Here is a 21,445-nt window from a genome sequence, read left to right as displayed (position 1 = left end):
CCCGCTCTCCAGCTCTCCCATGCTGCCCGCCGCACGGCTGCAGAAAGCCCATGGCCCGGTAGTGGGCTGGGACCCTGTGGTTGGGGACTCCTGGTCTGACTCGGGGCTATGGGCCTCAGATTCGGGGCTATAGCCCCAAAAGTCCCCCCCTAGCGATGCCACTGGCTGTCAGTGAAACCGGCCCACTGAGCCATCGGCCCACCGGGAAACTCCAGGTAGTCCCAATAGCCAGTACATGCCTGTCCAGAGGACAGTTAGGTGGGAGTATAATGGAGAATTCCAAAGTTGACCACTGAATTCATTTAATTTATGTTCAACAGATCTCAGAAGAGAAAATGTTTGCAACTCCCCAAGTATCCTGAATGAAAGGAAGCCTTTTTCTAGCATTGCAAGCCTTTCAGGATCTTCAAGGAGGCTGGAGTAAGATTGACAACAAGACAGTAGTAGCCTACATTGCCTGACAAGGGGACACCAAAAGTCTTTTCTTGTTACATCTTGCAAAGAAACTTTTCATGGGGCAGAGAACTACTTACAGTCAGTTAAGGTTGGTCTTCCTGCCAGTGAAGCAAATCTAATATTTTTTAAACAAGTGCCTCATACCAATATTGGCCCTATGGAGCTTTCCAGTAGTAGTTGTCAGGGAGACTTGACTGAACATGCAGCTTCTAATATTTGCAACAGGATACCAGTTCAAAGATACCGTCATACAAGATAGGTTCACAGTGGCATGGGATTTTCTGTTTGATCTTTGTCTCTGGTCGAATTAAAGCTTTTATGGCAAGGTCAGTAACAGCACCCCAATCCAATGAGACTACTTTTAATAGCTCAGCTATGGAATAGGCTACACTAGAGGTGCAAGGATTCTCATCTGAGGTTGTTCAGACCTTGGTGACCAGAAAATCATCCATGAACGCTACATAGGAGAGGACACAGGGCTGAATTTCCCACAAGGCCACCGAGGCCAGGCCTCGGGGCGGCAGTGGTGCAGGGGCGGTGCCGATCCTGTGGCGACTTCTCGGCCGCCCCCGCACTAACATAGCAGCATGCAATGCACCCGGGCACCAGAGAGGTGAAGCGCCAGGGTGCTCCCTTCCCTCCTCTTCCTCTTCTCTGTGTCCAGACTGAGCCGGCTCCCTCCGCAGGTCACAGCCACCGCTGCTGTATTTTTCGAGGCTCAAGCCCGTCCCCCCTCCCTCCTCCTGTCAGAGAAGGAGAGCAGCCGCCGGAGATTGGAGTGACATCGCTGGGGGGGGCGGTCCGTGCCCGATGTGTTCTCCTCCTCTGTCTCTCACTCACGCCCAAGCCTGTCTCCATCTGTTCTCCATCCGGGCAGCGCGACTGCACACTGTCCTCTCCTCTCCAGCTGCCGCCCGGGTGTTTTTATGTACACTAATAGAGGGGGTTGCCCTGGGGGGTCTGTACTGATGGAGGGGGGGTTGTCCTGGGGGGGTCTGTACTAATGGAGGGGGGTTTGTCCTTGGGGGGGTCTGTACTAATGGAGGGGGGGTTTGTCCTGGGGGTCTGTACTAATGGAGGGGGGTTGTCCTGGGGGTCTGTACTAATGGAGGGGGGTTGTCCTGGGGGGTCTGTACTAATTGAGGGGGGGTTGAACTGGGGGGGGTCTGTACTAATGGAGGGGGGGTTGTCCTGGGGACTCTGTACTAATGGAGGGGGGTTGTCCTGGGGGGTCTGTACTAATGGAGAGGGGGTTGTCCTGGGGGGTCTGTACTAATGGAGGGGGGTTGTCCTGGGGGGTCTGTACTAATGGAGGGGGGTTGTCCTGGGGGGTTTGTACTAATGGAGGGGGGTTTGTCCTGGGGGGGTCTGTACTAATGAAGGGAGGGGGGTTTGTCCTGGGGGGTCTGTACTAATGAAGGGAGGGGGGTTTGTCCTGGTGGGGGTCTACACCCAGGAAAGCATACCCAGGGCTCCAGAGGGAGAGGGCAGTGCTGAGAGAACACCATCAGAGAGAGAACCCCACTGCCCTGCGCCACCAGAGGGAAAGCCACACAGCCTAGCGCCATTCCTGACGGAGAAAGGAATGAAGTCATTGCAGGAATACAGATCTGGGTGCTACCCAGCGGAGTTGCCATGGGCAATTCAGAGTGAGCTGACTCCTGATCAGAGGAACCATTGCTGTATCGCTGGGTCAGGTGAGAGGGCCGATCGGCCATTATCTACTAACGTCCATAGGAACTGCAGTCTCTGACCGTCTCCTGTATCATGTCTGCAGTCTCTGACCATCTCCTGTATCATGTCTGCAGTCTCTGACCATCTCTTGTACCATGTCTGCAGTCTCCGACCATCTCTTGTATCATGTCTGCAGTCTCTGTCCATCTCCTATAGTAATTCTGCAGTCTCTGACCATCTCCTGTAGTATGTCTGCATTCTCTGACCATCTCCTGTATCATGTCTGCAGTCTCTGACCATCTCCTGTACTATGTCTGCAGTCTCTGACCATCTCCTGTATCATGTCTGCAGTCTCTGATCATCTCCTGTACCATGTCTACAGTTTCTGACCATCTCCTGTACAATGTCTGCAGTCTCTGACCATCTCTTGTACCATGTCTGCAGTCTCTGACCGTCTCTTGTATCATGTCTTCAGCCTCTGACCATCTCCTGTACTATGATTGTAGTCTCTGACCGTCTCTTGTATCATGTCTGCAGTCTCTGACCATCTCTTGTATCATGTCTACAGTCTCTGATCATCTCCTGTACTATGTCTGCAGTCTCTGATCATCTCCTGTACTATGTCTGCAGTCTCTGACCATCTCCTGTATTATGTCTGCAGTCTCTGACCGTCTCTTGTATCATGTCTGCAGTCTCTGACCAGCTCTTGTATTATGTCTGCAGTCTCTGACCATCTCCTGTATCATGTCTGCAGTCTTTGACCGTATTATGTCTAGGGGCTCTTTCTAACAGACAACCCTTTGTGTGTGCATCAGAGAGACTCCCCTCCAGGTCTCATTAGTGTACTCTCTTCCTGTATTTTCTTTATTGTTAAGAAATCATGGGAGGATCCCAAGGTAATGAAGACTTCTAAGGGGAGCATCTCTGTGTTTGAGTCGTTGCCATAGAAACATTTGTAAAGGGGAGGAGTTGGTAAGATGACCACGCCCATGTGGGGGCGCCAGAAATATTTCTGCACCCAGGCCTCTGTGACCCTAGGATCGGCCCTGGCAGCATGGCAGGTCCGTGCCTTCTCTAATATCACTGCACTGCCCCCTCCCCACACTGTCTGTCTTATTCACACAAAACATGAAGCGCGGCCGCTCTAGACAATGGGCGGGACTTTTTAAGTTAAGAAGTGAGTGCTTGGTTGCTAGGCAGCGGGGCGGTACCAGCAATAAATCACTCACTTTTAACATGAAAAGCCCGCCCATTGTCCAGAGCGGCCAGGCTCCATGTCTTGTGTAAATAAGGTAGGGTTCTTTGGGGAGGGGGGAGTGCTGTGATGTAAAGGAGTTAGATATTGAGAGAGAACTGTGATTGGGGGGTCAGTCTGTGATTTGAGGGGTCAGTCTGTGATTTGGGGGGTCAGTCTGTGATGGGGAGTCTGTGATGGGTCAGGACCAGTTTGTGATGGGGGGGTCAGTCTGTGATGGGGGGTCTGTGCTGGGTTTGGGTCGGTCTATGATGGGGGGTCTGCTATGGGTCAGGTCAGTCTGTAATGGGGGGTCTGTGATAGGGGGTCAGTCTGTAATGAGGGGTCTGTGATTTGGGGGGTCAGTCTGTGATGGGAGGGTCTGTGATGGGTCAGTCTGTGAAGGGGGGTCTGTGATGAGGGGTCAGTCTGTGATGGGTCAGTCTGTACTGAGGGGTCTGTGATCTGGGAGGGTCAGTCTATGATGGGAGGGTCTGTGATGGATCAGTCTGTGATGGGAGGGTTTGTGATAGGTCAGTCTGTGATGGGGGGTCAGTCTGTGATGGGTCAATCTATAATGGGGGGTTTGTGATGAGGCAGGGGGGATGTGACGTAAGGGGGGGGCTAAGGACCCTGATGTAAAAAGGGTTTTGATGTAAAGGGGGGACTGAGGACACTGATGTAAAAGGGGGTCTGTGATGTGAAGGGGGGGGACTGAAGACACTGATGTAAAAGGGGTCTGTGATGTGATGTGAAGGGGGGGACTGAAGACACTGATGTAAAAGGGAGTCTGTGATTTCTGCACTAGCAAAACACAGGTCTCTGCAAGGGCAATAGAAAACAATTGTTTCCTATGTGTCCTGTTCACACTGCAACAGCGCCACTGCGTGCTGAGCAGTGTGGTGCAAAATGCATACTGTTTCTATGCACTGCAACTGAGCTGTGGCACATAAAATTTAATGAAATGTATTTGCATAAAGAACTATTTACGATCATCTTTGGGTCAAGAAAGACTGAACAGTTTAGCTTTACTTGCCATTGAGTCAGAACTTTTAAATACTTTGTCCTGCGAAGATATTATCGATGTGTTTGCCAAAAGAAAAGTTAGAACTAAAAAATTGTAGGGAGTTTCTTACTGCTATAATCTTTAAAAGGCATTTTCTGCATTACAGAGTATTTTCAGTCTGTACAATTAAAGCCAGTTATTTTCAGTGTTTTTGTGTGTGTAGATATGTTTTTAATTGATCTATTGTAGCAGTCATTGATAAAGGACGAGAATGGTGGTGGTGTGTGTGTGTGTGTGGGGGTGGTGGGGGGCGGCATTGAAGGACCCGGCCTTGGGGCGGCAAAGGGAGTAAATCCGGGCCTGAGAGGAAATGTTTTGTTTGTTCAGCAAACGCTTTCTCTCATGTGTTCCCTGCTCTAGCCAAAATCCTTGACATTTTACAGTCAGCACTAGGTTTGTTCTGGCATACAACTCCATTTAAGGTACAGATCTCTACTTTTCTTTTCACAGGCTGCAGATGGGTGCCGAAGCCAATGATCAGATGCTTCTTCCAGATGACAATCTATATATGACCTTGGGGAAATCCTTGTTCCCTCTGTGGGACTTAGGCTTGGATCTGAGAGACCTTTGCTCTAATAGGTTTCATTTGCATTGAAGTACCTGATGGTAAAACAAGTTCTCCTGACAGCAACTACTTCAGACAGAAGGATGTTGAAGATTGCAGCACTTTCCTGCAAGGGCCCTTTAGTGTATTTTTTTTTTTCTTTTCTATTTTACCAGAGATGGGGATACTACGTCTATCCCCAAAGTTCAATTTTAAAGTGGTATCCAGTTTCCAGAAAAACTGGGACGTAGTCCCTCAGAGTTTTCACACAAGAGTCACTGAGTGCACAGCAGTGAGACTTCTGTTTTCTTACACGTGGTCAAGTTATTAACAGTGTACTTGGTCAAAAGAGGAAAGTGTACAATCTTTTCATTTAGTAGCCATCAGGCCCTCAAGAGTCCTCCACCCTTGGGTTACCAGGGTGATTAAATTGGCATGCAGGAAGTACGCTTTTCTGCTCTGAAACAATTGCAAGCCTATTTGACTAGACGGGTGGCAGCCTTTGGGGCAGTTATACCAGGATTGCTTGGAAGATATAGGTAAGGGCTAGCTTAAAGGTCTGGTGCGGCCTTCATTCAACCTTACAAACTAAATATGCGACCAGCAAGTTTGGGATAAGGGAGATCAGTTCTTTCTGGCTTTAGCAGCTTTTCTTTGATTGTCAGTGTCTCTTTTCATTTGTTCTCTCCCGCCCTATATTAGCTTTGGTATATCTCGTTGTGTGCTGACGTGAGGTGGGCCAGGAAAATGGAAAATTGTTATCAAATACTTATACCGTAATTTTCCTTTCCTGGCCCATCCTCACCTCATCACAGAACTCCCTCCCTAGTGGCCTGTCGCAGGCTAGGTTATCAAACATCTTAGTTGGGGAGGGGCTGTCTTTTATTCAGCTTGGAATAGGTGGTCATGTGGGGCTTCGGAGGAGTTGTTAACCTGTTGTGTGCTGACGTGAGAATGGGCCAGGAAAGGAAAATTACGGTACGTATTTGATAACAATTTTCCGTTGGGACCACATATCATTTTGAGTTTTTCACTTTTATTGGTCTCTAAGGGGGATCACTGATATAAAGGGACTCTGATCTAATTGTTGAGTCTCTAAGGGGGGGGTGCTAAAGGGACTCTGATATAATGGGGTTCTTTAAGGGGGGGGTGTTGATATAAGGTGACTCTGATATAATGGGAGGTCTTTAAGAGGGATGCTGATATAAGATGACTATGATGTAATTAGCTCCATTAGCTCAGAGTTCCCCTTATATCACGCCCCCCTTAGAGCCCTCCATTACATCAGAGAGACCCCTTGGATCAGCGTCCCCTGGCCCTAAAGATGCCCGTTAAATTGCCTTATTGGCGGGACTGGGACCCGCTGCAAGCCAGGAAGTCAAGTGTGGGATCTGGAGATTTCCACCATTATTCATTTAGTATTATATGTATCAAGATTGCACAGTATATATGTTTGAATAAGATTTGAATGTATTAATACTTGGATTACCCTTGGGTGTTTCCACCATCATTCATAATTATTATTTAGTTTTTTGAGGTGTGGGACCACATATCATATAGAGTTTTTCATTGTTTTAACCGGAGACTCCTTATATCAGCAACCCCCCTTAGAGACCAGCCATTGGTCTCTAAGGGGGATCGCTGATAAAAGGGGACTCTGCTTTAATGAGGAAGTCTCTATGCGGGTGCTAAAGTGACTCTGATCTAATGGGGGTCTGTAAAGGGGGGGGGGGTGTTGATATAAGATGACTATGATTTCATGGAGGGTTCTAAGGGGGGGGGGGGGTGATAAATGGTGGGTCTAATCTAATGGGAGGTCTTTAAGGGGGGTGCTGTCTGGTGATCCAATGGTTGGTCACAAACTATTAGATCAGCAATCAGCCACCCTCTCAGAGACCCCCATTATCCCCTTATATCACACCCCAGCTTGCAGTCCTCCATTACATCAGAGAGACCCCCTTATATCAGCGTCCCCTGGCCCCTAAAGACACCTATTAGATTGTCTTACCGGCGGGACTGGGAGCTGCTGAAAGCCAGGAAGTCAAGTGTGGAAGCCTTTGTTTGGGGGTGGAATAGCTCAGCTCTACTGCTCTAGCTATATTACTCCAAATGTGAGGGGGGAGAGGCAGGGGAGTAGGGGGGAGAAGGGAGGCAGACAGAGAACAGGCAGGCACTGCACCGGCACAGAAATCCTTACTGCCTGGGAGCACTGTCTGAGAGAAGAGCACCTGCGGCCCGCCAGAACTTGCATGGCTCCATCCTCGGGACAGAATTACATTAATATGAATTTGTCCCTGGCCAGGATGGTTGCACTGGGGCAATGTTCTGCAGTGGGTCATGTTGTGGCCCCCCCTACAGTGGTGAAACTCCAGGGCCCGGTCGCAAGTGCAACCTTTGTGACCCTGGTAGTTCTGCCACTGCCTCAGACCATAGACTTGGAACCCAGCTCAGTCATCAAAAGTACCATAGCAACTAAGGTTTGGGGCCAAACAAAGGCAGGGGCAGCATCTACCTGTAATGGGCCCCAAGACCTCAGCAAAAGGGTGTAGGTGGAGGTGGATGAATAAGTGAATGTGTTATTTTTCCCTGCATGGGCAAAGCACAGATTGGCTTTAAAAGGTTATCTGTGAAAAGTATGTAATAGAAAGATATTTAAAGAGTCCATACATACAGAATAAAAACAGCGTGCACCATCGGACAGGACCAATAATTCGGAGCTCACAAGCATGACATTGGTCGCTCAGCTAACCTGGCTGAAGCTGCGCACAATTATAATGATGTGCTGGTTTGAGTTGCAGTGCAGTATTATGCAGGCCATTCCAAACAAATGTGCTGATCAACTCACATGAAAATAGTGCAGGATGAATTTTTTTCATATTGTACTGCACAGGACATCATGCGTTGTAGTATGCACAATACATTGCATGTGTGTTGTGGAGGTGTATTGGGGGTGTCATTTAAATATAAAGGCAACATAGTGCACCAAAGTATGTAACATACATCACCATGCATTTACAGCAGATTATCCTATCGTGGGTAGTATGAATGGGCCTATAGTGTTTAGTTGTTCTATAATACTATAAGCCCTTTCCCACAGAACATTTGAACTGAAAAATTCAGTAACTGTTATCATGTAAATATTCTTGTGACTTACCAGGCTTGCAGGCTGTCTCACATATAACTGGACACACGTAGCAAAACTTGCAGTACTACAAAAAAAAGATGATTTACTTGCATTAACTACATTTGTCACTGTAAGAAGTTCAGTGCTTATTCACAGGTATATTGTTTTCCATTGCTCATTGACCACTTGCTAAGACAATGCAAAGAGCAATGATAATGCAAATGAAATAAAATCGCAGCTACCAGTGGGCAATCACTTGTCATAAAGCAGATGAACAGTGAAAGATACTTTATAAGTGATTGCTACAGGTTACTTGTTATTACCATATTAACTAGTTGTAGCAAAGCTTTGTGCTTGGAGCACTAAGTGTGTCAGATTCCACGTTTTATATCATTCAAACTTCTCTTCACATGTAATGGCACTTAAGCTTTACCTTAATGTACCAAGCCAACCTCATAATTACCCATATTTCTACAAATCCATGGCCACTTAACAAAAAAGACAGCTTTTTTACAATGTAAATATTGTACTGTCTACCAAAATAGAGATAGCTAGAAGGTATGCATTTAAATGCTAATATTCTGTCAGAACTAACTATGGGACCGCAGAAAAAAAACTGCACAGCACAGTGGTTCAACTATTTTAACAATAATTCAGAATCTCTTTGCCCTGATGAAATGATGCAAACACATATGCAAAACATATTAAGGAAATGCTTAACGATCTGTTGAATTGGCCTAAATATTGAGTAGGCAAAACCTCTATGTAAGAGTAATGCCGCCTACACACGGCCGGACTTCTCGTCGGAAAAAGATATGATGGCTTTTCCGACGGAATTCCGCTCAAGCTTGCCTTGCATACACACAGTCACGCAAAAGTTCGCTGAAACCTTCCACCGTTAAGAATGCAGTGACGTACAACACTACGACGAGCCGAGAAAATGACGTTCAATACTTTCGAGCATGCATCTGTAACGAGCCCCTTGCTCGCTCGGTTCCACTCTCCCGACACTCCTCTGCAGCTATAGAATCAGATTGCAGATCGCAACATCTGATTGTTCGGTCATCCAATGCTCCGGGATTAGAACTACAGCTATATGCCGTTCTAACCCAGTTGTGATAGCTCAGAACAAACACCAGGCAGGCTGTATGTAAGTTCAACCAGGAATCTATCTTTATTGACAGGAATACAGTCTTATTTATACAATAAAAGAGGAGGTGCAGACTGCTCATATTACTCTAACAATACAGCTGTAACCTAATTAACCTAATTAACATGAGCTAATTAACTAATCCCTTTAGACAGCCTAAATGACTCAGACATGACCTTTAGGCCAGACTGGCCGTCTTGTAGTTCAGAAAATCCAATCAACATTCTCACAATAGCAGAGTTAATTAACACAAACAACAATGGGGATCTAATGACTCTTAGATCCCATACTAGAGACTTTTTTACAATACACATTTTATCAGACAACAGACAGACAGGTGCTGGAATTTACATCAGCATCTCCTAACAGTATCTGTCCCAGCATTATGAATCAGCCACTATTCCAATATGGCAAATCCAGGGTCCCCAAAGTCTGTGTGTCCTGGGGGACCAGGACCCGAATTCACAGTAATACCACATCAAGGGTCCCCAGGCATATAACTCACAAAGAGCACCGTTCCCCCAAATGCAAGGGCCCACGATCGATCGGCAAGAGGCTAGCATACAGTCCCCTCCAAAAGTCTCTCTCCCGGCTAGGTCTGTCACAGCGTCGAATTGTTTCTGAGCATGCGTAGGAATTTTTCGCGTCGGAATTGCATATTGACGATCGCATTTTCGGATAGGAACTTTTTCTGACCAAAAAATTAAGAACATGTTTCCAATCTTTTGCTGGCTGGAATTCGGACAGCAAAAGTCCGATGGAGCATACACACGGTCGCATTTTCCGACGAAAAGCTCTCATCGGTCTTTTGCTGGCCGAAATTCCGATCGTGTGTACGCGGCATTAGGAAGAGTGGGCCAATAATAGCAAATATACGAATTTCCAGACTAAAAACTTAAACCAACAAAATACTGAATGTTCCACTAATCCATCTATTTCAAATTATCTTGCTTCCCAAACTCATGCTGACAATGGTACAAATCCAAACTCTGAGCCCACATGAGTTTTTTAGTTTTTTTTCTATCTATTATAAAATATTATAAGAGACACTGGTCGACCTGCTTGACCACCTCAGATTTCATTTTAGGTTTATTCCCTATTTCATAATGGCACATATTGTCATGTTGTCAAAAGTAGATAAGAATCCATTTTATTCACTATAGACAGGTACAGTGTCAGGGCTGGGCTTAGCCTTTCCTTCTCTGAGCTGGCTGCTCAGCTGTAGGTTAATTGCCAGCTCCTTTCCCTCCACAGTGACTCAGCTGTTGATGATCTGCTCGTCAATCCTGCCTACTTAAAGCCGTCCAGCTCACTTCGTCTCTGCCTTCGCCTTTGGTCAGATCTCAGACTTTCTCCTGCCTGTTGAAGACTTGCTCGGCTGACGTCCCTTCTGGCTCCTGATCCTGCTTGCTGTACTACTACGTTGATCTCTGGCTCTCTGTCATTGGCATTGGCTGTCTACCTGATCTGGTTACTGAACTCTGGCTATGTATTGACTACGCTTACTCTGTTTACCTTTTAATTATTATTAAACAAGTGTGATTAATTGTACTTCTGTCTCGGTCTGATTCATGGTTTTTGACATATAGTTATCAAATGTAGATATCAAGTGCTGTTTTTAAACAGTTTAATACACAGAGGTCAAGTAGGTATTGTGCAGTATAGACAAGGAAAGTGACAACACTCGTAAGGTTATTCATCTCATTCACCTAATGTGCCAGTGTAACCTCCAAGGCATGTTTTTAACTCTACACTGAATACAGCATTTAAAACATATATAATCAACCCCAAAATGTACTAAATGGGACTATAAATATGCACGAAAGCCACAGCAGCAAGACCCTTGTAAGGGGAATGACCCTCCCCCCTCACCTTCCCTTTCCCCAAGATGAGATCCAGATTCATTCCAATAAAATGTCCATTTTACTAAATAATTAATGGATATTTTATAGATGGGTTTCATTTACACTCATCACTATAGTGTTGTTACAAAATATTTTTAGTATTTTTCACTTTTTTTTGTTCTTTTGCTCATTAGCCCTGAGGAAGGGGGATTCCTTTCCCCCGAAATGCATTGACTTTATTTGATTTATGTATGATGTATACTGTATGACCAAAAACATTTCCAAAAGGTCTCTGAGTGTTATGAACTTTTGTACTAGGTACTCCACAATACCACATTTTATCATCTGCTGAGTTTTCTCTTTGTTATGATCAGAGAGGTAGCAGCATAGGGCAAAAACAAGGTCCGCTTACACTATGCCCTCTTTATGTATCAGCTCCTTTGAAGGAAGGTGTACTTCATTATATATTCATAAGAACCAAGCTTCACTTCTATTGGTCCAGTGCTATCACATACATCAGCAACCATAATAAGATTGTAACCGTCTTTTCACATGTCGAGGGTCAGAAAGTTGACAGTCAATATTTCTAGTGGAGTGGATGTGTGCCAAGTCATGGGTAGGTCTGGGTCTCCCGTTTGAGCTTCAGCCCATAATGGTGCAGCGAGGACAACACAGCAACTAGGTGGATGATTTGTTCTTGGAAGGTGGCAGAGAACACCACTACATCATCTAAATAAATTAGGATGCTATTTAGGTTCATGAATCCTAGACAATCTTCCAACAATCCCTGGAAAGTGGCAGATGCATTGTTCAGCCCAAAGTGCATCCTTTTCACCTGACACAATCCTATGGGGGTTAATGAAAGCATTTTTTGGGTGGTCTGCCTTGGCAATAGAGATCTGCCAACACCCGCTGATGAAAAAAGTTGGTCTGTCCTAGGGCAGCAAAGATTCCATAATTAATGGGTCTTTGCTAGATGTCTGGTGCTGCTCATGGGCTTTTGCTCTCTTCGATAACTCCTATGTACAGCATCTGCTTCACTTCTTGGTATATCTTCTGAATCAGAGGACTCTCTCCTGTGGGAATTCTATGTTTGATCCCATTGCTACAAATATGGTCATGGTCATCTTGTGTAGGAGTATCTGCTCTCCTCCCCACTATTGGCCTGTTTTCCCCCGACCACTTAGTAACATTACTTAAGATACGTAGCAGCAGGGGCACATGCACGGCTCGTAAGATGGCGGATGCATAGGACCAGAGCTCTGGCCTCCTCTCATCTATCTCCGCATGCCTTTACAGCTCTGGGAGCCATCTCACCTATTCCGGGAACCACCCAGCTATCCCACGGACATTGTATGGGTAAGATTGGAGATCAGAGGCACATCTATCAGAGACACACATCGCAGGCCGCGCTCCAGCCCTCCCACCTCATGGATCGATACCTGCATAGGCCGCAATCCCCGGCCTCGGATACTTCGGCGGATGCCGCGAACCCACCAGATGCACTTCCGCTAGTCGATCCCTCTCTCTTCACAGAAAAACCCCCACCTAAGCCACAAGCACCCAACCAACCCGCAATGGCAGCGTTGGTAACAGTAGAAGTACTGGATCTAAGATTGCAAACCTTGCTTCAAAGCCTCACTCACAACATCGCCAAGGAGGTCGGCAAGCGTGCACACGAACTTTGAGGAGAAATAGATCAATTAGGGGAACGTACTGACACCCTAGAATCTAAATTTGATGATATGGTACAATATGTCCACCTTTTGTAAGATGAAAATGGCAATCTGAAAAATGCAGTGTCACAACTGCAAATGCAGCAGGAAGACCTTGAGAACAGGGAACGCCGACAGAACCTACGGACCCGTGGGGTCCCTGAATCTATCACAGACAAAGAACTCCGACCTTACCTTCTTGCTCTTTTTATTACCCTGGCACCCAATATCCCTGACATAAACTGGCGCCTTGACAGAGCACACAGATTGTTGGCTCCTAAGCCCCCTCAGGGTGCCAATCCTAGGGATATCATTGTTTGCTTCCATTTCTATGAAAGCAAAGAAGCTTTAATCATCCCCACCCGCAATTGATCGAGGGTTGAATTCAAGGGTGCAAAAATTCAAATTTTCAGTGATTTGTCTCCCATCACATTGGCTAAACAACGCAACTTGCGTCCTGTTACATCTCACCTACAACACCACCAGGTCCCGTACCGATGGGGCTTCCCATTCCGCCTGTGACCAAAGATGGATTGCAATACTCCATTAGAGACCTCCAAGAATGTAAATCTTTCATTAGAAACCTGGGACTTCCTCCTATCCCTAAAGAGTATTTACAAGTGCAAGCCCCAGCACCCAGACCACTTTCTACCCCTGGGAAGATCTGGACCCCAGTTCGCCAGAGGTCCCGGAAAGCCTCTTTCACCCCCAAAGGGCTGAAACGTCTAAAGGCCCCCACCTGATACTGATCTTTGAGCTGCCTCCATGCTTTATTTTTTTACACAGAGGTCCTGATCTCCACTTCTGTGTCTAGAGACTCTGGGCTCAGTGTCTGATTTCCATCATCGTTGTGCCTTCTGTGGGCACCATCCCTGGAACAGTTACACATTGAAAGTTCCCTGTTTACCTCTTACACGTTCTATTCGGATTAGACTGAGGCCGGTGAGTCTGATCTTGCGGGCTGTCATGTCCCCTCAACATGGTTCCCGAAATGCGACCATGGTACCCTGAGGAGCTCACTCTCCTCAGGCCTTATACCTACATGGTTTATGTTTTTTGTTTTTCTCTTTTCAATTTGGATCCTTTTTGATCCTACCTCTGAATCTGTCTACACTTTTGACTCTCATATAATGTACATTATATTATGGATTCTTTTTGCTTTTTTAAAAAAAATTTTGGATCCTTTTTTGATCCACTCAAGAAACACAGCTGTGTTTCCATTATCTCATTTCAATTTTATCCAATTATATGTATAATTACACTTCACAAGTTCTCCACATCATGGTATCTGCACAATTTCTGAATATAATGGTTTATGAATATAATGCGTGCTATGTCCACATTGTTTAGTTATGGCTGTTAGTTTGTTCTCATGTAACGTTAAAGGCCTGAACTCCATTTGTAAACATTGGTTAGCGTTGAAGGAGTTCAGATCCTCTAATGCAGACGTGATCATGGTTCAGGAGACACATTTCAAGGTGGAGGGCTCTTTTAAATTTGCATCTAAATATTTCCCCACTGCTTTTGTAGCAGCTGACCCCTCTGGAAAAGCTGGAGTGGCCATTTTCCTCAAGCGCTCCTCTGCCATACGTATAAAATCCTCCTCCCTAGATCCCTATGGCCGGTATGTTTTCCTGAACTGTGATCACATGAATACATCTTTTACCCTTGCTAATGTCTATGTACCCAACTCAGGACAGATCAGGTTCCTAGAGGAGTTCTTTGAGAAAATCCAACCCTTTTCCCAACCCTTTATGATTATCGGGGGGGGGGGGACTTCAATCTATGTCTGTCTCCATGCAAACATAGATTTGCCCTGTTTCAAAATACCCTTTCTCTCCAGGTGCAAAAGACATCCTCTTCATTTCGAAGAGTGATCCGGGCGCATAACCTGTTTGACACTTGGAGGGTGAAACACCCAACTGCCAAACAATTCACGTTCTTTTCTCCACCCCAAAAATTATACACGAGATTGGACTATTTCTTTGTCTCAGCACCATTATTGGCATATGTGGTTGCTTCGAACATACATCCGATCACATGGTCAGATCACACACCCATAACCCTAGATCTTCTCCTATCTGCACCGACACACAGGAATTGTCACTGGCGTCTTAACGAATCTTTTCTCAACACACCTACAGTCCAATTACATTTACAACAAAAATTGTCCGAATACTTTCAACCAAATGAGGGGTCAGTGTCTGAGACCTCCACTCTGTGGGAGGCTCACAAGGCCTTCTTCAGAGGTGAGTGCATTGCCTCTGGATTTCGCCTTAAACAGGATCGAGCCACTCAGCGCTCATCCCTATTGGCTCAATTATCTGAAGCTGAAAGAGGCCTACTCACATCCCCCACAGTGGACCGCCTCCGCATTGTAACTTCTCTGCGAAATCTCATCAAAACCTTAGACCTGAGCGGGATCACTAAATCCATGCTCTGGTCTAAACAGAAATTTTACGAGTTTGCCAACAAGCCACATAGAATGTTGGTCAATAAATTGAAACCACAAACCCACACTTCTATACCTGACTTTTTGGCACAACCCGATGGCAACCCCACTTACTGTCTCCGGGCTATAACTAAGGTTTTTGGAGACTTCTATCAGAAACTGTATAACTGCCTATCCACAGACCCAGAGTCTCAATTCACTCAAGAGAAATTTGATGAACTTGTCGATTCCCTAAACCTTCCCACGCTCTCCCGTGATGATCGCTCTGGACTTAACGCACATATTACTGCTGAAGAAATCACTATGGTCATTAACCAACCCCCTTCCCACAAATCCCCAGGCCCTGACAGACTCCCCTACTTCTACTATAAAAAGTTCCTTTCAGTTTTAATACCTCATATGGTGGCTCTGTTTGCTTCGCTGATGAATGGGAAGACCCCCTACACTCAATTCTTACATGCTTTTATAACGGTCATCCTGAAACCAGATAAGGACCCATCGCTACCCGACAATTACCACCCCCTAGCTCTTTTAAATTCTGATTACAAAATCTTCACTAAAATATTAGCAAATAGATTCACCTTACTACTCCCTTCCCTAATACATAAAGACCAAGTAGGGTTTGTACCCACTAGACATGCAGGGGATAATACCAGACGTACCATAGACCTTATTGACCTTCTGACCAAAACCAATAGACCCGCCATTGTGCTGAGCTTAGATGCACAGAAAGCATTTGACCAACTAAACTGGTCATTCATGTTTGCCACACTGTCTAAATACAGATTTTCTGGCCCATTTATACATGCCTTAAAGCACTGTATTCGACCCCCACATCCCAGGTGCAGATGGCCTCTCATGTCTCTCCGTCATTCCCCCTGAGCAATGGTACCAGACAGGGTTGCCCTTTATCTCCCTTGCTTTTTATACCCAGTCTTGAACCTTTAGCTGCAGCCATCTTTTCTCATCCGGATATACGGGGGGAGTGGCGTTGAGACATCAGGAGTACAAGCTGTCCCTTTTTGCGGATGACATACTGCTAACGATCACACACCCGCATATTTCACTTCCATCACTCCATACAATAATTAAATAATTTGGCAACCTTTCAGGTTTTAAAATCAACCCGACCAAAACTGAAGCCCTTCCTATAAAGATCCCGACAGATATACTTAAGTCCTTACAAGGTAATTTTAAATATCGCTGGTGCTCCCATTCACTTAAATATCTTGATGTCCGCTTGTCCTCCTCTTACTCCACACTTTACCAGGTAAATTTCCCCCCTCTATTTGTAGAAATTAATAGATTAATAAAACACGGACGAAGCTTCCTCTGTCTCTCATTGGGAGGATTAATGTCCTTAAAATGTCCATACTCCCCAAATTGCTGTATCTTTTAGACCCTTCCATTATTGATCCCAATGGCCCAACTGAAAATGCTTCATAGAGGGGGGCATGGCCTGACACAGCATGGAGTAGGCCGTGTGTACTCAGAGCTCCGTCCATTACTCCTTTTTCTTCATGAATCCTGGACTACTTGTACTGCTTTGCTGGCTGGATCACCTCCCTGGGATGCCTAGGACACCTTGAACTAACTTTTGGAGCGCTTGGACCCACGGAGTCCCGACCGGAGTGGCGATCTCCCGCACGGCGGCCAAAATCAGGCAAGTCCGCGGCTTCGGCCTACAACCGGAGGTCCGCGGCCATCTTGGTCCTCCTTCACTCCAGCTCTGCTTTGAGATAGCTACACAGCACAGGTACCCATCTGCTAGACAACCTTCCAGGGGAGCTGGACTGCACTAATCCTCCTATATATAGCCCCCCTGGCCATCAGTAACCTAGGAAAACCGACGTTAATACTCAGCCTAGATTGCGGCCTAGGCCTGCATGTGGTGACCGGCGGCCATTTTGGCACACCTGCTCCTCCTGCCTGAACTGTGTACATGGGCTGCGGCCCTCTTGACCTCATCTGAACAGCCTCTATTGGGGCCCTTTTATTTTGCATGATACAGCCTCAGATTGCCAGCACCTCAGGAGGTGGGGGGCACCTCACACACCTGCTCTGTAAGAACAGTCCCTGTCCCCGGTCACTTTGGTGCCTACAAGACCCCAGACAGAACTTTCCTCTGACCAGCAGGCAAGTAAGTTGCTAACTTAAGCTTGGGGACTGGTTGGTGATACCCAAGACCTCCACAGTATGTCACCAACCAAAGCACAGAAAGCAGCGGTGGCAAAACTCGATCAGTACCGCCGGCAAGAAAAGGAGGACATGGAGGAAGATGGAACCACTGAGAAGGCTGGAGGGGGAGAACGAACAGCGTGTGACACTGACAAACTCCTTGAAGCAATCACCTTTTGCAGAACTTCTCTCACAGCACAAATTGAGGAAGTAAATATGGATATTTCTCTTATCAGACAGGACTTTCAAAAGCTCAGAGAAAGAGTGAAAGAAACTGAGACCAGACTGGGCGAGGTGGAGGATGCTATTCCACCTTTACAAACATCCTCAGACCGCGTACAAAGGCAAATACAACAACTCCTTATAAAGCAGGATGATATGGAGAATAGGCTGAGAAGATGTAATACACGCCTGATTAACCTGCCAGAGGGGTCTGAGGGTAAGGACACTACCACATTTTTGGAACAACTCCTGATCAATGCCTATGGGAGAGTAGCCTTCTCCCCTATGTTTGCGGTGGAGTGGGCACATTGCATGCCAGCAAGACCCCCCCCACAGGGAGCTCCTCCTCGCACGTTCATAGCTAAACTCCTTAATTACAAGGATCGAGATACTGCTTTAAGAATGGCAAGGGAGAAAGGCAATATCCCAGTAGGGAACTTTAAAGTGGCCATTTTCCCAGATTTCTCAGCAGAGGTGCAACGTTGTCGTCAGAGCTTTACGGAGGCCAAATGTAAGCTAAGGAATCTGCAATACAAGTACTCCATGCTCTTCCCTGCCCGCCTTAGGGTAGAACATGAAGGTCGTGCGGTCTTCTTTGAGGATCTAGAGGAGGTAATCTCTTGGATGGAACGACGAGCTAATCCTCAATGAGCTGAAAAACAAGTCCCACTAATTATGTGGTTGCGATCAAGAACTGTTCCTAACCAGCACAAGTTCAAAGCACAAATCCTGGATACCAACAGTACAAGAGTCAAATTACTCTCCGGGGCTCCGGAGGAAAAAAGTCCTACAGCCAACATGCATCGTGCAGCGAGACTTTACCCCACACAGTTCTGGGAGACAGCACCATGAACACTGGAACTTTCTCCGGAACGTAGTCGTTGCAGTCAAATGGAAGCAAGAGGATCAGGAGACCATACCGCACTTTTTGCAAGTGCTATGGCTGATACCATTCATTCTACTTAGTCTCCGGAGACTTAACCAGTTGTTCTACATTCTATTGGCAACCAAGAAGTTGGAATGTTTCCCAGTTCACAACCAGTTGAGGGATTATGCCCGCACCAGTTTGGGTCAGTGTAGGGCAGGGAGGGGGGTGGGGGTTCATATGTTTATGGTTTGGTTAAATTTGAGTGTGCATACTTATCATAGAAAACAGGTAGCATCACATATGCCAGCTCCATGGAAATGTATATATGTGTCGTGTGATACGCGATTGAGGCAGCTATGTCTGAAAACTAGAAACCTGTGTGCCTTATGCATAGAGAGAAAATTGTTTTATATAAATGTTTTATTAATGATTAAAAAGTTTTGCCTATGGCATCTTTGAAGTTTCTCACATGGAATGTGAGGGGCCTGTGTGAGAAATTTAAGCGCGCGGCAGTCTTCACATTCCTGAAGAGGCAACATGCTGATATAGTAGCATTAGTGGAAATGCATATTGAGGGAAGTGTTCAGATGGCGCTTCGCCAGCCATGGGTTGGGTGGGCGTATCATTCTACCCACACATCCCATTCCAGGGGAGTTTCAGTATTAATAGCCAAATCGGTTCATTTTGAATTGTGTGAGTTATCCACTGACCCGCAAGGCCGTTATGTCTTTATCCATGCTAAAGTATATGGAGAGCCTTTGCTTATAATGGCTTTTTATATACCACCTCCATTTAATGTTTCCATAGGAAAAGAGGGTATATCATTCATGACCCGTCATTCAAATATAGCAGCGGTCTGGCTAGGAGACTTCAATGTCACTTTAAATCCGACTCTAGACAGGCTACAACTGGCTTCACCGGCCCATAATACTCCCACTGAGACTAAATTCTCTAAACTTATCTCTGCCTTCCATTTAATAGATACATGGCGATACAAGTTTCCACAGGCTAGATCATATTCATGCTTCTCGTCCTCTCATGGTTCCATGTCCCGTATAGATTTTATACTTATCTTCAGCAGGTTGACACCAAGGCTATCGGAGGTAATGTTTTGCCCTAGAGTACTTTTGGACCATAGTCCTTAATGGATTACATTAAGTATTCCAGTAGCAAAGCCGCCACGGTCATGGCGTCTAAACCCATTTTGGCTCTCTCTCCTACCTGAAGATGGAGAGCTTATGGATAAATGGAGAATGTACTTTGTGGAAAATGATGAATCAGCATCACCATCAGCAGTATGGGATTCTTTCAAGTTATTTGCTAGGCATACATTAATAACTGCCATTAATGAAATTAAGATGGACTCTTCCAGTGCCCTCGGTAAGAAAATGCTTCATAGAAATTTCTTAAACTATGTGTGGAACAACGCTTCCCACAGGATAGCTAGAGTAGTTCTCCTGGCCCCACGATTGAGGGGGGGGAGCCTAGGGGCACCTGATTTAATAAAATACTTTTATGCCACCCATCTGAGAGCTATTACTTCCTGGATGTCCAGGTATGCCCCGAACAGATGGTCAGAAATAGAGATGGGAATGACAGTCCCTGCCCACTCATGTTGCATGTTATGGCTCTCCTCTGACAAATATACTCCTCAGTTGCGTAAGGCCTGTTTGAAACCAATGTTATTTACGCTCTTGGAGGCATTGTTCCAGTAAATACTCCCTATTGTCCCTGTGTCACCTTGTCACCTTTAGTAAACATCCTTTTTAACCCGGAAATTCCCGACAGCCTATCTTATGATTCTATGTTGCCGTGGACCCAAGCGGGCATATTCCAGTTATGACACTTAGTGCACCCAGTGACACGCAAACTACTTTCCTTCACTGATTTACAATCTAAACATAAGATCCTGAAGACTCTCTTTTTCTCTTTCCTACAAAATAAACATTTCTTCGCTACTAGAACCCCACAGATGACTTTAGATATACCTACCGAATTTAAAATGTTGTGTTCCAGAGGCCCTCATGAGCCCCACCAGATCTCCACTATTTATAAAATTCTCCATACGGCTTCTACCATCACTGAACATAGTCATTCTTACATGAGGAAGTGGTCCCAAGTATTACATAGGCCTATCTCCTTAGGTGAATGGGGGAGGATCTGGGATGCCACTTCCAAACTTTCTAGATGTGTAGCTCAGAGAGCAACTGCATATAAAATACTTATTGTGACAGACCTAGCCGGAAAAGAGACTTTTGGAGGGGACTGTATGCTAGCCTCTTGCCGATCGATCGGGGGCCCTTGCATTTGGGGGAACAGTGCTCTTTGTGAGCTGTATGCCTGGGGACCCTGGATTTGCCATATTGGAATAGTGGCTGATTCATAATGCTGGGACAGATACTGTTAGGAGATGCTGATGTAAATTCCAGCACCTGTCTGTCTGTTGTCTGATAAAATGTGCATTGTGAATAAGTCTACTATGGGATCTAAGAGTCATTAGATCCCCATTGTTATTTGTATTAATTAACTCTGCTATTGTGTGAAGAAGAGTCTATGTTGATTGTGATAATGTTGATTGGATTTTCTGAACTACAAGACGGCCAGTCTGGCCTAACGGTCATGTCTGAGTCATCTAGCCTGTCTAAAGGGATTAGATAATTAGCTCATGTTAATTAGGTTAATTAGGTTACAGCTGTATTGTTAGAGTAATATGAGCAGGAGGTCTGCACCTCCACTTTGAGTGTATAAAAGCCTGTATTTTGCAATAAAAGAGAGTCCTGGTTGAACTTACATACAGCCTGCCTGGTGTTTGTTCTGAGCTATCACAACTGGACTAGAACGGCACAGAGCTGTAGTTCTAGTCCCGGAGCATCGGATGACCGAACCATCAGATGTTGCAATCTGATTCAATAGCTGCA

At 45.7% G+C, this 21,445-nt stretch overlaps 1 protein-coding gene across 1 annotated transcript in view; it reads right to left on the bottom strand.

Annotated features, from left to right (window-relative positions):
- Positions 1–21,445, bottom strand: part of HRC (histidine rich calcium binding protein) — a 319,013-nt gene that overhangs the window by 169,443 nt on the left and 128,125 nt on the right. Inside the window, exon 4 of the mRNA XM_073602275.1 lies at positions 8,129–8,183. Coding sequence (XP_073458376.1) covers positions 8,129–8,183 — 55 coding nt within the window. The remainder of the gene's footprint in view (positions 1–8,128; positions 8,184–21,445) is intronic.

This window comes from Aquarana catesbeiana, linkage group LG10 (genome assembly GCF_042186555.1).
Source record: "Aquarana catesbeiana isolate 2022-GZ linkage group LG10, ASM4218655v1, whole genome shotgun sequence".
NCBI lineage: Eukaryota > Metazoa > Chordata > Amphibia > Anura > Ranidae > Aquarana > Aquarana catesbeiana.
This window is presented reverse-complemented; position numbering and strand designations above follow the sequence as displayed.